Source organism: Sesamum indicum, unplaced genomic scaffold (genome assembly GCF_000512975.1).
Source record: "Sesamum indicum cultivar Zhongzhi No. 13 unplaced genomic scaffold, S_indicum_v1.0 scaffold00121, whole genome shotgun sequence".
NCBI classification, from domain to species: Eukaryota; Viridiplantae; Streptophyta; class Magnoliopsida; order Lamiales; family Pedaliaceae; genus Sesamum; species Sesamum indicum.
In genome coordinates, this window is record NW_011628050.1 from 110,169 (window position 1) to 125,905 (window position 15,737).

At 35.6% G+C, this 15,737-nt stretch overlaps 1 protein-coding gene across 1 annotated transcript; it reads right to left on the reverse strand.

The window, feature by feature from the left end:
* Window positions 1–6: 6 nt before the first annotated feature.
* Window positions 7–10,354, reverse strand: LOC105179084. Its single transcript, XM_011102679.2, has 4 exons — window positions 9,339–10,354; window positions 5,947–6,088; window positions 3,437–5,854; window positions 7–546 (listed from the first exon to the last, which is right to left on the reverse strand). Exons 1-4 carry the CDS (start codon window positions 10,295–10,297, stop codon window positions 181–183), a joined length of 3,885 nt encoding a protein of 1,294 aa, XP_011100981.1. The 5' UTR covers window positions 10,298–10,354; the 3' UTR covers window positions 7–180.
* Between the last annotated feature and the right edge of the window lie 5,383 nt (window positions 10,355–15,737).

Genomic DNA, 15,737 nt, shown 5'->3' on the forward strand with positions numbered 1-15,737 from the left:
TTATTCTTTCAAAGCTGCCTAAAATTTGTTCTTTCTTTAAGGTGAATAATCACTACAACCTGCAAAAAGCTACCCATTGTCTCAGATCATAGTTGTAATGAACAAAAGAAATGTCAAAGGTAAACAAGAAAAAGAACATTTTCCCCGAGGAAGTAGACATTTAAAGGAGGATAAGGAACTCTAGAGTACATTGAACGGGGCTGGAATTCTTGAACTGCAGGATGGGCAAATAGTGCCTATTGCACCTGTTTGTGTCCCAAGTTGAGTAGGTTCATGAAAGAACATGTTTCTGCACCAAACGCAAACAGATGCAACCTCATTGCTATGAGCAGTATTTGGTGTTAATGCATCTTTTCCCAGCCAAAATGTGGAACCTAATCCTTGATCCATATTTGGGGTGTACGAGAAAATCTTGGATTCAGCGGCCAAGGAATTTGAACTTTGGTCGCCCATAAAACTGTATTCCACGGGTTCAGCTCTACCTGGTCTCACCACGTCAGCGCGAGTGTCATAGTTTTTGTTCACACCAAATGAACCTTCTTCACCCTGCCCACGCATGCATATTCACAAAGCATAAGTACATAGCAGCACAAGAAAGACAGACTCGTTCATCATTTAGGATTCAAGACTTTGATGCGAAGATAATCATACATTACAAATCCACAATTGTGGGTGTCCAACAAATTAATATCATCGATCAAAGGAGAAATAAGCACGAGAGAGAGAGAGCCAGAGGGAGCAAAGGAGAGAGACATTCACATAAATGTCAAGGATTTCACTATGATGTTATAGGGAAAGCCAAAGCAAGAATAAAAGACATTTCTTCTTAAAATCAAGTTGTGAATCTAGCTTGCTTCATAAGAATCAAACCTGCGTACAAACAACATTTATCCAACATAAGAGTCAAGATATTTGAACCAAACAACAACAGACACTTTAATGACAATCCATTCGAATTTGGTAAAACAAAAAGACACATGCATAAAAGTGTTTTATCCTAAATTACAAATGATATTAGGACTTAAGAGGGTGTTTGGCTAAGCTTATTTAAAAGATCTTATATGCTTATACATCTTATAAGATGTCAAAATCTCATTTTAAAATAGGTTTTTGAAGTATTTGGTAAGATTAGTAGACAAATTTTGTAATCAATTTGAAGGAGTTTGTTAAAATATTAAAAAGAAGTTACCAACTTCTTGCTTTTTCTAAACAAGCTTATAAATTCCTACATCTTATTCCCAGTAAGAACACACATGATTCATGCTATCTCAACAAAATTACAATATTACAATAGATAAATTTATAAGTGAGAAGTACTTTTTTTACAAAATACATGGCATCTAGTTAAACAATGAATAATGTTTCTTTATTCTACCTAACACCTTATTTTTTAAGCTTTAAGCTCTTTGTCTAAAAAATTTATCTAAACATCTTACAAACTCCTTATAAGATGCTTTAAAGAGATTATAAGCTCACAAAACGCCCTCTTAGTTGATTTTACCACACTTGGTAATCATATAGGAATATGAGCCTCATGAAAAGTTGGAGAAAAGTGATGGTAGGAAAACAAAGTCTTTTTCTTATGCGTATGTGCTTGTGATGAAAATTAGTTTACCTGACAGGTTCACTTGTCAATAAAGCTTCAGAAGACAGAAAAGTTATGGTTAGTCAAATGCAACCAAATAATGTATATAATATAATATATATCTGATGAATCAATCATTAGTAATTAAATCTTCAATGTAAGCTATAGTTTTAACTAATAATTTTTAGGATGAAAAACATGTGTTGATCTTATTCAGGAGAAAAATGGAGGATTTGTTGCTATTGTTATTACCAAAGCATCATATTCATGTTTCAACACCAATTCCCCTCATAATGTCATAAACTTCAAACGTATGTTCTAGAGATCTGAATAGCATGCAGAAAATTGATTTGGAAAATATTCACTTTGATGTTTTCATTTATTTTCTGGGGGATGTATATATCGATCGTATATTTTGTAAAGATACAAATTTGATAACTGTATGTTGTAGCATAGTAGATAAAATTAAGTCCCATAACCTCCTACAATCAGATGCTTTTAAGTAAGGAGAAAAACAACTAATCTTTGGCAACCAAAGGAAGGTTAAAGAGTAACTAAAGATGAAGGAATGAGTAAACAATTTTCGGACACTGCATGCCCCCTCAGCGAAGTTTGAATCCCTAGGCGGTGATAGTACAAAATCAAACTATCGAAACTTATTTTGATTGATCTTTTAACAAATATAATATCACAGAACTTCAGATCAATGCATTTAATCTCTGCCCCACAAAGAATCGCATATTTGACATTTTCTCAGTAATAAGAATGTTTACATGTTCCACTTTCTCCAAAATTCCAATATTTACCATAACCTATTAAAGAAAATATTTATACATATAAAGACTTCGCATTACCCAAAAATAAAATTTATACCAGCCACATAATTAACTCCATAAATCAAGACCTTTTCTAGGGAAGTATATCATTGGACCAAATGAGAGCAAAACCAGATTGCCTGCCAAAGGCATGAATTTACTTTGATTTTCATTACTTGGCTTATATCCATATATCTTTTCGTACATATAACCATTGCCCTATGGTAAATATGACGAATCTAATAATCTCAAATTTGAATTATCAGATGTAGTTGATATTGAATTTAAAGAAGGGGCAAAAAGGTCAAGTTGACAGGCAGCAACGGAACATTAGGTTCTAGATGAAGTTGGTTTTGAAGATACTTTTATGAACTTACAAGTGTTTTAGAACATCTTATGAGAGTTTTAAGGCCTTGAAAAATATCAAAGATGAATGAGATGTTAATATCTTACAAGCCCCTCTAAGAAAGTAAGGACATCGTTACATGATTTAAAGATCTTAATGAACTCCTCTAATTGTCACCTTATTGTCATTATTAAGATCTAGCTCAAAGTTCTTATATTATCCAAACAGCACATAATTTAAAAAGTAAGATATAGCATCTTATTAGCTCCACAAAACATCTCACATATTAATGGAGCTTATAAAATGTTTTAAGTAAACTGAGCCAACACCGTTTAGTTTGAAAACTGTTCATCTCCCTACTTCATGTTTATAAAAACCAATCACTATGTTTAGCGGAAGTGTTTGGGAGACATGAAACTAGCCCAAACAGAGTCTCCCCAAAGAATAATGTCAAAATATCAAAAACCTCTCCAAAAACAATACCAAACACTCATCACATTTTTTAATAAACATTTAAAAACCCAAAACTCAGTTTTCCAAATCTTACAAAACTTAACTAAAAACAATCTCCAAATAAAGTGAGTAATTTTAGCAAAACTATAAAATCAATCATATGCTTGATTTCAGTTTATTTGATACTACAATTATCTCCTCCATCTATATTGCACATAGAAGATTTTGGAAAATTACCTTATCTGATGTCAAGGCAAAAGTGCCAAAAAAGCTTGGTGATGAAATCTGGTGGCCTGAAGCAGCATCAAAACAACCTTGAAACACATTGCCATGACCGGTTCTCCAGGAGGCATCAGCTGTCACACCCCCAGCAGATTGTGAGCTGCTGTTCGCTAAACCAACCATAAAGTTTTGGCCAGAAGTTCCTATGTCCTCTCCTCTGGGCCTATTCCACTCCCACCCAGGGCGAGCTTCATTAAACCGACTGCCAAGTTCATGCGTCTGGATGTGGAAGGATGGATCAGGGAAACTAATGCCAGAGGGTCTTCTTTGTTTCATATCACCAGGTATATGACTATTTATTGTACTTGAAGGTATTTGATCACCATATGTTTTATGGACAATAGATTGAATGTTAAAATTATCTGGCTGATAACTATGTTGTTCGATGGTGTTAGAATCTGCACACTGTTCCACCTGAAAATTACCAAAAGAAAGGCTTAGCTCATGTTTTCTGCTGTTATCAATTTCATTGACTTCAGAGCGATTAGCAGGGGTAGCGTAGAAAGTAGATGCCTCAACAGAGATTTCCATAACATCAGATTGCTTAGGTAACACACTTGCAGATGGCTCCTCTTTGTTCTCCTCCAAGGCACCATTGAATATCCTAATCATATTATCTTCTGTAAAAAACTGTTTATCAGTTGCAGGTGCAAAACCAGAACAAACTCCAAGTTTCCTATCCTGCTCAGTTCCTGCAACGGAATTGGAATTTATTAGAGCATGACGACTGCTGAAAGGATCACTTGATTCACCATTCCCAAAATTTCGGAAATCGCCAAATCCAGGCAGCAAAATCTTTCTTCTGCAAACTCCATCATCATTGTTTTGAGAACCATACATGCTTTCATGACCAGATAAAGTAATCAACCTGCTTTTAGAAGAGTTCTGCACCGCAGGCTCCTTCAACTGACAAGCGAACGACTCAGTGTCATACCTTTTGGATGCATTTTCTTGCTCAGCACAAGATGGAATTACTGAACTGATTCCAAATTGCACTTTGTCATGCCTACTGACAGAATCACTGCCCGCTTTGGAACCAACTTTCTCAGAGGTACCAACGCTACCTGTTTCGTCAACTTTGAATTTACGTACCGAGCAAGGAATACTGGCTTGATCAAATACTTCATCATCCTGAGATGTAGGCAGCATTCTGATGTCAGGTACTTTGTCAAGCTTGGAGACCATTGATCTAGAGGTTGATGTGTTATCAGTGTTACCAATATTCTTACAAGGCAAGTGATTGAATTTATTCTGCTGCATTAAATTGGCAGCTAAATCTTTCTCCTGGTCACCATAAGTTCCAAAAAAGTTGAATATAGATCCGTTAACTGTAAAATTCTCCGAATCCGGTTTGAGCTCATTGTTTGTTGGAGAGATATGCTCATTATTGACAACATCACATTCTTCCATATGATTATTTGAATCCAACAAGCTACTTCTGCATATCATACTTTGCTCAGGCTTCTCCATTGAAGCTGAATCCTGAAGTTCACCAACATTTGTCACACCACGTGTTGCATCGTCCAGAGGCAAAGGTGAACGATTCCCCAACAGCTTTCCTTGCAAACTGGCACCAGCATCAATTTTTTCAACTACACAACCATCTGCATATGCATCATCATTGAAACTTTTGTTCCTATTGTCAGACAAGAGACCCTCAGTAACTGAACATGGACTTGTTTCAGCAACTACATCAGTAGCTTCAGCAACTATCATGTTGTCATTACCCTCAGCAACTGAACATGGATTTGTTTCAACAACTATATCAGTAGCTTCAGCAACCATCATGTTCTCTTTACCTTCCTTTAGATCTCCATCATGATCATTATCTTCATCGCGTGGTGAGCAGATATTCAGCCCATTATTTGCAGTAGCATTACAAATATCCATGACATTGTCGGATCCTAATGATCTTACCGTCATAGTGTCTCGCACAGAAAATCCAAAAGAACTGGGATCAACAGACTCTCCCACAAGACCACCTAATGATTCTCCAGCAATGTTAGCTTGGTATCTCACGTGGGCACCAATATGACCATTGTACCGATGCCTCTCACTAAATGTCTTATGACAGAACTGGCATTCATACTTTCCATCTTTAATTATCACCCCGTCGGTAAGGCGCATACCATTTTTGTATCTATTTCTTCGGTGCAGAGATGATTGGTGTTGCAATAATTCATCTTTCTCATTGAAAGTTATATTGCACTTATTGCAATGGAAAGTGTCTTGTGCACTCGCCTCTGGCAAATCCCTGGCCTTTATTATTACTTGCATTTCATGATTACCAGATGTGGAACCAAAAGTAGGCAATGATGTATGCGAAACTAAGTTTTCCTTTCTGTCATCAACCTGAACGGCAAGATCTGCAACCTGTATCATTACCCATGAAAAAAGATAAAATATATAAAGGAAACAAAGTTCATGATGAGAGGAAACATAAATGGCAAAATGACCCAACTTACAGTGAAGGTAGTCAACTTATCGGCATCGTCAATTATCTCATTATGCCGGGCAGAGCTGTATGAATTTGTATGGTGGACACCATGAAGAGAGAGCAAATATGAAGAAACTCCCTTGCATGACACAAAATACAGTCCACTGGGGCTGGCATGAGGAAAATAGTATAAACTTATTCAATAAACAGAACTGACAACTGCTCACCAAATGGGGCACATTGCCAAGAGCAGTAACAATAATCTACTAGCCCCAAATAAAGCGGAACAAAGAACTAACAGTCAAAACCATATTAAAGGGAAAGCAAAACTATGTATAATTTTATCAAATTGTTGGATTGGAAGGATAAGTCATTACTCCCAATTTGTTAGTTGAGGAAAGTTGTCAAATTAGGCATAAGAACTCAACAATCAGCAATTTCACAATTATATGATTTACTAATCAGCAAACTGCCTAGTTATACAGCAAGAATGGACTCAAGATATTAGCAGTATAGATTTGATAGGCAACACTCTATCTTTAATGCATAATATTATCTGTTGGGAGATTCTACTGAATTAAAGATGCAATATCTAACATCTGGAGATTTTTTCAGTAATATGGCTAAGTAATACACTTTCTACTAGTACACCATGATGCAGCAAACTCGTAAAAATTTCAACAGCCAAAACTGATTGCAAACAAGGTTTGCAAGCATCAAGAATCTCATCATTGTCTAAAATCCCTTGATTGTATTATATTTTAGGTAATTTATGACTGAAACTATTCTAATCAAGGAAGAAGAAAATGCTAAAACAGAAACAGAATGAAGGAGTCAAAGGATGGGGCAGGAGAGACAGAGAAAAGGAGAAACAACTTTTGTAATCTCTCTCTCTGACTAAAGCTGAAGAGCAGAAAGATCTAGAAGGAAGAAATATCATTACCACAATTGTTAGAAAATACATATGAGCAACAAATTTAAATATCCATCATTAAGAGGTATAAGTTGGGATTCACAAGATCTAAAATTATCAGGAAAAAAACTAAAATTTACAGTCTAACTAATAGTATCGTCACGCAAAGAAAATTTTGGAACTGATCTATAAGCCTCTTGGAAATCTGAGAAACAAGTGTTATTACATGATTAAGTGTATGCCGAACCATAGCTACAAAAAGGAGGAAAGGGGACAATGCAATGCAGTAACCAAGATGAATTTGAGGATTGTTAGCAGCTTCCTTTATACCACCTTACAAGTTGGACCCAAGCTTGAAGATAATATGTCCTTCACAACAACACCCTATTGAATAGCAGGGAAAATAAAGTAGAGTTCATTTAATGTCCCCCAAATAGTTCAGATGTATCAATAAAAATTTACCTGTGACTGAAAAAACCTAATTTGATACTCAGGAAACACTCAATCACCATTTTTTTTCCTAATACAAAAAATATTTCCATGAGTTTGAGTTTTTTAAGTATCAGGTTAACATGAATTCACTTTTGCGGTTTTACCTAATCTGCATAAAGGTTTCAGGCTTCATTTCAAAAAGTTGAGTTACCATAGTTGGCTAACTCTCTTTATAAAGACAAATATTTAATGAAGTCCTGAGATAATTTATGATCATGCAAGATACGCTTATATTTTGAGAACTCAATAACAAGAAACTCTGCAACTGATCTTTTTCTTAAACCAAATTAAAGATTTTGAGTCCTGACTGATATATATAAACACACACAGACATATATATATATATATATATATATATATTCAGTTAATTTCCAAATATAACTCCTGGTTGGTTTATACATTAAGTTAAACTTAAAGCCCAGGCCAGAATAAGCAGTTAACACCTGAGTTTCAAAACCATCAGTTACCAAATGCAGATAAAAACGATCTACAGAGCAATCTCCTTAATAGGCCAGTGTAAGATTTTCATTTATGCTACATAACAATCTATACTATAATTGAAATTAATGAAACAGATCCTAAAATTTGCTAAAGCAACAATCAGCAAGTACTTCTACCAAACTTTCTAATCATGACTGAAGTAGCATGGATTTTAAGTACTATGGATCATAAAATTGGGATGGCCTATCACATCCTTAGTATGTAAGTAATGGTAAATTCTTCTAGAACCCTTCCTAATGCAATTGAAACTCTCACAATTAACGATTTCTAAAGGAAATAAATTAAAAGTATTGTACTTCAGTATGTGGTAAATGAGCATATGTTCCAACCAAAACAAAAAGTTCCTCCTATTAAGTTTGATATTTTCTGATTCTTATGTTCTAGAAAAGCATCAAAAAAGTTTATTAGACTTATCTTTTGCTTTTCAAGTTCAACAAGAACGCAAAACTTCAAACCTGAAGGAAAATGCAGAAAGGGGAAAGGATGCTTTTATATCATAGTAGTTTGTGCCCATAGGAATTAGCAAAAGAAGTAACTCATGTATATGAACATCTGAGCTACTAGGATTTAAGCAAACTCTATACATTCATAAGTACAATTTCTATTTAATTTTTGCTTCATGCAACTCTATTCGCGGGGGGGGGGAGGAAGAAATAGGTAAGGAACATTTGAAGCATGTTCCAAAAGGTGCACACAGTACTGTGCAACATGGCTCTAAGGCACCTTTGCCCCGTGTGCCATTGCTACATGGCATCTTTGCATCGCCTTGCATTTTTGTGCCTTTAACAACCATGACCAGATGAAAATTATTTCTTTATACAATAGTAGAAGTGCATAGATACCCAAGGCATTTAATTTAGATAGCTTGTGCACCACGGCTTTGGGCACAGCATCTTTGCCCCCTATGCCATGGCTCTATGGCACCTTTTGCACCAAAGAAAGCCTTGTGCCTTTGACAACTTTGACCCCACAAAAGTTATTTCTATATACAATAGCAGAAGTGCATAGACATACCAAAGGTAGTTATTTTGATATCTCTCTCAAAACATCAGGTAGACGATGTGATGAGCCTATATCCCATGAGATGAATTTTCAGTGATTAAATGCTAGAACAGATATAATGAATAGCTCCTTATGTTATCAGTGCTAACGTAGTTTGGTGCCAGTCCTCCTGAAGACTAGAATAACATCAATCTATCACCTGAATCAATTCGCACCACAGACACATTTGTATAACAAGTTTTAATATCCATGATGATAAAGTTTAGGGCTATATCACATGGATCAGCAATGGTCCCCTAATGCAGAAACAGAACATTAATAGTCCCACTATCAAATAAAAGTGTAAGAAAATTAGCAAGGACAGCTCATACAAGCACCAAAATAACTGCATAGTGCATAATTCCATCTTAAAAGAAACATATCGTTAATATTGATAAATCTTTTTCCTCATAGTCCTAGATAATAGCATCACAGAACCCGTTAAGGAGCAAAGGCAGAGATTAAGAAAGAACCTTATGTATCGACGGCAGTCCAACCACACCTGACCATTCTTCTTCTTGACACAGAGTAAAAGCTTCCAACCAATCGGCAGCACCGTCCCTAACTCATTAGCATCCACAATCCTCTTCTTCTTCCTCCTACTTCCCCACTGCCCATTCAGGCCTCTCAAGAATCCTAACAACTCCTCCTCAGTCTGCAACCCTTCGGTCCTGCGCCTAATCTCCTCTCGGTAAGGATGCTCTACCGCTCCCAATGCTACCAAATCCACAGCCACTCCATCCCTGTTCAAGACTTCTCTATCCCTATCCTCCACATTCTCATGCACAACAATTTCATTCAGAGAAGAAAATCCATCCGCATCATCATTGATATCAACAACGCTAACACCCAAGACCGACTCCACTTCATTTCCTAAGAGTTCATTCCTACGAGGACGGCCACGCTTCCTTTTGTAGCCTGTAGCAACCACATTGGACAGGGAGGTAGGGGGCAGCGATGACAACTGTTGAGGAGGTAGAGAATGTGAGTAATCTATTTTAACTGGGACCAACTCGTCAGGATTCAAGTCCGTTACAAATAATTGCTTGAGAAGTGAAACAATCTGGGAATTCTCAGCGTTTTCTGGGTCCGCATTATTACTGTTAATACTGGCAAATGTGGTAGCGGTGGGACGGAGATGGGGGGTTCGGCGGCGAGAAGTGGCTGTGGAGGATGAGGAGGGAGGAGCCAGACGGAGACGGGAGTAAGTCTGTTTTCGGGAGCCCGCTGACTCGTTGAAGACGGAGCGATCAATCTTGGGGATGACGACGTCATCGCAACGGCGGGGGTTGAAGGCGGAGGAAGAGCAGAGGGAGAGCGAATAAAGTTCCGATTGAGAGAGAAGCCGGATATCCACAATGGGTATTGAATCCAATTTGAGAGAGCCACCGTCTGCGATGGTGGCGGGGGAATCGACGGCGGCGGAGGCCATACTATGGTGGGAATGGAAAGTTTGGTTTGGGATTTTATTTGGGGCGAACGGGTAAGTGCCGATTGAGTTTTTAGAATTACTTTTATTTTCGCCAAATTGCATATTACCCCATATATTTTCATAAATTGGCTAAAAATCCCCTATATTTTAGAAAAAGAAAAAATAATCCTTTATTTTCTAAAACTCTGTGCAAAGTCCCCCTTCTATTAGAAGCTCACAGAAGGTAAACTACACTCGTGAGTGATATGGATGGACATGACTTTTTTGCGGACTTTAATATTTTTTCTATAAATTGACAAATATACCCCTATATTGTATTTAAAATTATGATGATTAAATATATTTATTGTAACTTTTTTTTAATTATTTTTTTTGTATTTTCATCCCTACTAAAAAGTAAATAATATTTTTTAAAATACAAAAAATGTAAAAATCAAATTAAAATCACAATGCAAAAATCAGTATACTAAATTAATTTTTTAAACTTTATGTATTATATCAGTATAATATTAAAGAACAATAATAACAATATTTTATTAAATAATTTAAATTAATATTTAATTGAAGAATATTTTAATAAGTTATTTCTTATAAATAATTAAAACTTAAATTACTGGTATATGTTTATAATAAAAATATTAATATTTTTTTTACTATTTTAAAATTTTAAATTAATTTTTATTTTCATTTTCAAATTTTTCTTTTTTTAAATTAATTTATAAATTTATAAAAAACATTGGCTACCGCGATGCCAAGACATTGCCGTCGCCCCCATCTATGATGGGCCATGCGAGCGGGGTAGGACGGGTGGCGGGTGGAAAGGGGAGGGGCTTGGTAGCCGGGTGGAGAGGGGTGGGATTAATTTAATTATTTTTTATTTTTTATTAATAATAGTTTATATTTATATGTTATAATTATAGATATAATACATATTAAAATTAATTAAATTTTAACCCTTAATAATTTAGATGTAACAGTTGAGGGGGAAGTGTAGCACCCCCTACTCGCTACATCTAATTATCATTGTTTCATCCTTTCTTTAATCAAAATTCATTCTATAAGTAATTTTTTTTCAACTCGTAAAATAAATTCTAATTTATCAATATAATATATATATATATACCACAAAAGATAATAGATACCTCCGAAAGTTTATGTTCACCTTCACTAGATGTTCTCATGTACATAACCTTAAGGAAAATCATACCACAACTTTAAATACAAATCCCGATAAAAGACCAAAATATTTAACAACCCAACAATCAAAAACTCTGGCTTCAGAAGTCACGGCTGACCCACCTAATAAGAACGACAGCACAACTCAAAGTCCAATGTAGCTAGTCAGTGTGACCTATTCCCTGAAAAGTACGTGGCAAGGAATGAGCTGCCTACTCAATAAGTATAGCTGATCAGTTTATATATATACACAGGCAATAATTTCACGTACATGCAGTCAGATTGGCTAACAGTCAGTATCAAGAGCAACATCAAATATAAGAAGTAATACCTACTCACAATTATAAATCAATCTATGACATAATATTCGACATTATCGTTTATTAGTTAGGGGCCCCACTTACTCTAATTGGTATACATCAGTCAATAGTTTCGCCGGCCATCATCATATCATATACAGCACAGGATACCCGTTGTGTGATATCCCCACACTCTTTTACTCCAGCTGTGTAGCAGTATAGCACAGGACATCACAACAAACATAATACCCCCACACCATCCCAGTGTGTAGCTAACAGCACAGGATATTCCCTGCTGCCCCGAAATACCCCGGTACCCTACGCGCCATGGTACCTAGTTTAAATCATATATTTTTCATATCTCATTATCAATGATATCATCATCAATCACATTTTCATAAACCATTGACTGTGTTCCCAACTAGGTATGCATCATCTATTATTTCAACTCACAATCATCATTCTATTCTTTACAACAATTACTTCCTCAATAATAACTTCCAATTTGATTTAATACGACAATCAATTATACGATCATGTAATCATACCACTCTCACGTCCAACCATTACAAACACATATGACACATAATAACAATTCCACCAATATTAGGGTAATCTTACAAATAAACCACAACTAATCAATATACGGAAGCCACGTATAATATTATAAAGCCACGTCCACGATCGCATCCAAGAAACCAATATGTATAACATATACAATATTACACATATAGATATATATATATATATATAACCAATTAGCTATACTTACCTTATATCCTAAAATACTTCTGTTTTACGAGGGACTGCTCAACCCTCTACCTTGTCGTCACGTCCTATAATAAATTATAATACGTATAATCAATATATTTAATCTACCAAATAATTCATAAGAATTCACTTAATCAAACCCCTTATATATTTATAACTATAATTTTTAATAACATTCGTAAATTACATTACCACCGAAACCTCATTTTCCCTCATTAATAACATAATATTTCTAAAATATAACTTCTGAAATATTTCTACAAATTTTCTGTCAATTTATCGTTGCTATACAATTTAATTAAACAATAATACATAGAATTACATATTTGGTTAATCATTCCGATGGAATTGTGTAAATTAGCTATAATAATAATTAAATCTAACAAATCTAATATTTTAATTACCCAACTATATCATTTTCATAGCACATGTGATATTTAATACGACACCAATGTAAATAGCCAAAATCATAAAATACTCTGATTAAATAGTGTATCGCTTTTAATATAATCAACATTTAATAAACGGACTAATTAAATAATATAATTATGTAAATTAATAAAAATAAAAATAAAATTTCTTACCTCGGAATTTCTTACCTCGCTGCGCGTTAACTGAAGAAAGAAAGTAATTGCAGTTGTTTTGATGCTTGTACATATAAACATATATATAAGTATGTATATTTATGAGGGATTAGGGCGGTGGGTAAAGCCCACCCCTCCCCAAATTCATCTCTTTTTTTTTTCTTCTTTTCTTGTCTCTTTCTCTCTTACACACATATATATAAGTAGATATATTATTTACTAATATATATAAATCATTTACATATATATATATATTATTTAGTATTATATGTTATATATATGATATTATTATTATTTTATTTATTTAATTAGACTTTTCTCAAAATACCCATTACGTCCTTTTAAATTTCTTAATTAATATGATTTGCTTTAAAATATTATAACAAACTACAATTTAACATATTCAAATTCAATCTATAATTTATTTACTAATTAAATTTAAATTCCTAATAATTACCAATTAGTCTTCCAATTACGTATAAAATTCTACGGACGTCACAGGAAGTGTGCTATATGTAAGAAAACATAAGGTTTTTTTTACCTATTTGTAAAATACAAAGAGATTTTTAACTAATCTTTAAAAACATATAGGAATAATATGCAATCTAGCCTTTTATTTGTAACCCTTCAAATTTGATAAACACCCTTTCAGTTACAAATTTATCCATCCTTTATATCTTAGGAAAAAGTAATTTTAAATAGCCACAACAAACTTACAAAAATACCTCATTTTGGAAACATTTAAAATGTTAGGCAAATACGCCCAATTGAAAGATGATTGTTTTTCCTTTTTTATATATTTGATGCGTGTGAAATTAGCACGGATCCAATAAGCCTGGTCCGTGCCGATAGACTTAGGCCAATTGTACAAAAATATTTGAAGAACGGACCTGCAAAACAACACATTAGCATTCCCAAGTTAATTTTGAATTTAAGAATAAATAATTGTAAAAATAAATTGTGATAAGAAATTAAGATAAAATTCGTGAAAGAAATCGTATTCAGAGTGCCGTTTGGATGCTAAATCAAGAGTTGAGAGTAATGTTTTAGATGCTGGAAGGTGCTCCAGTCAGGGGAGAGGGACTGAAACTATACTTATAGGGGCGCCCCCATCTGATGGGATTCTTCAAGTCCCCATTATCTTTGGAAAAATAATTGAGGGTTATGTTAATAAGTTGTAATTTGGTTTTATCTTCAATTGATTCCACCAACAACAACACATCTTTGTCTTGGGGAGGATCCCTTAAATGTGAAGACTGCTAATTTGCAAGGGGTCCTTCTAGGTTTATAAGTCCTGGTCCTGAATGCGCCTCCCTCACCCTAGGCCATCTTGGTAGGATGTTGCAGGTGGGCCTCAAGTCTGAAAGATTCTCTAAGAGGTCTCCTTCTTAGGCCAGCCATGGTCATTCTAGTGGGCTACCCTCTTCTTAAGTTGTTGGGCAATCTTCAAGAGGTCTTAGGCTTCATTGTTCCCTTTTACTTGTCCATACACATCATTGAGTCCCCCTAACTCTAAGGAGGAGGGATGCCCCTAACTTCTTCTTAGAGTAGGAGTTCTTGTTACGTCGGATGAAGGGGTCTCCCTACCTTAGCAGGTCAGGGATTCAAGGCACCCTTTTCTCCTTTCTCCTTTCCCGCCTTCAGTCTTTTTTCAAAATCTGTAGCCCTGCATTCTGGCATCTATCAGTGAGGGAATGATGGCAAAGTAACCCCATTTCTTTTCGTCTTCCTTCCTCCATTTCTTCTTGAAGAACCAGGACTTCTCTTTTCAAAAATTTGTAAGTATTTTTCTTTCCTTCCAACTCTTTTAAAAAATTTTCTTCTTAGTTTACCCTATGGCGTCTTCAGATGAGTTTGTTAGTTTTGTTAGGGAGGTCCTCCCAGACGATGATCCCTCAAAGGCCACTTCAAAGATGACAGACCCCAACTCGTCTGGCCTCCTAGTGGCTGGAGGCGGAGTCTATAACAGGCACCGACGACAGCTCGCCGTCTTATAGATGAGGAGGATGTGGAGGATGAGAAGGATGAGACAGAGGGGAATAAAGGGGAAAGATCCTCCCCGCTCCTCCAAAAAGGTGAGGTTGAGTTCTTTGGGTATACCTCACTAAGCTAGTTCTATAATACCTTCTTCTGGGACTCCCCTTCTACCTTCGCTCAAGGATGAAAAGGGTGTTCCCCTCAAATTTTCTCATGCCTATTTGAGCTGCTTGCATACCCCTCAGTCTTTTGAGCAGGAGAGAGGGAAAAATTCGCCTTTGGTGTCCGAACTTATGAAGGGGGGGCTGTCTTTAGGAGACAGACACTTACTGGCCCTATGCCCTGAGAAGAGTTGGTGGAGATAGCTTCATCGTATCTACTTACGGTACTCTTTCTTGTTTTGGTTGCTTTCTTTCGAATCCCTTTTGATACATTTCTTTATTTGTAAGCAATTTCTATATGTGAAGAGCTCTTTTCTCTACCCTAGGAGTCTCCAACCGTCCCATAAAGCAAAGCCCAAAGGAGAAAATTAGAAGAGAAAGTAGAGTGCTTGGGAGCTGTGAACGCTAAGCTCAAGGAAGCCATGATTCGCTGCCAGCATCTGGAAAAGGACCTGAAGAAGCTTCAAAAGGA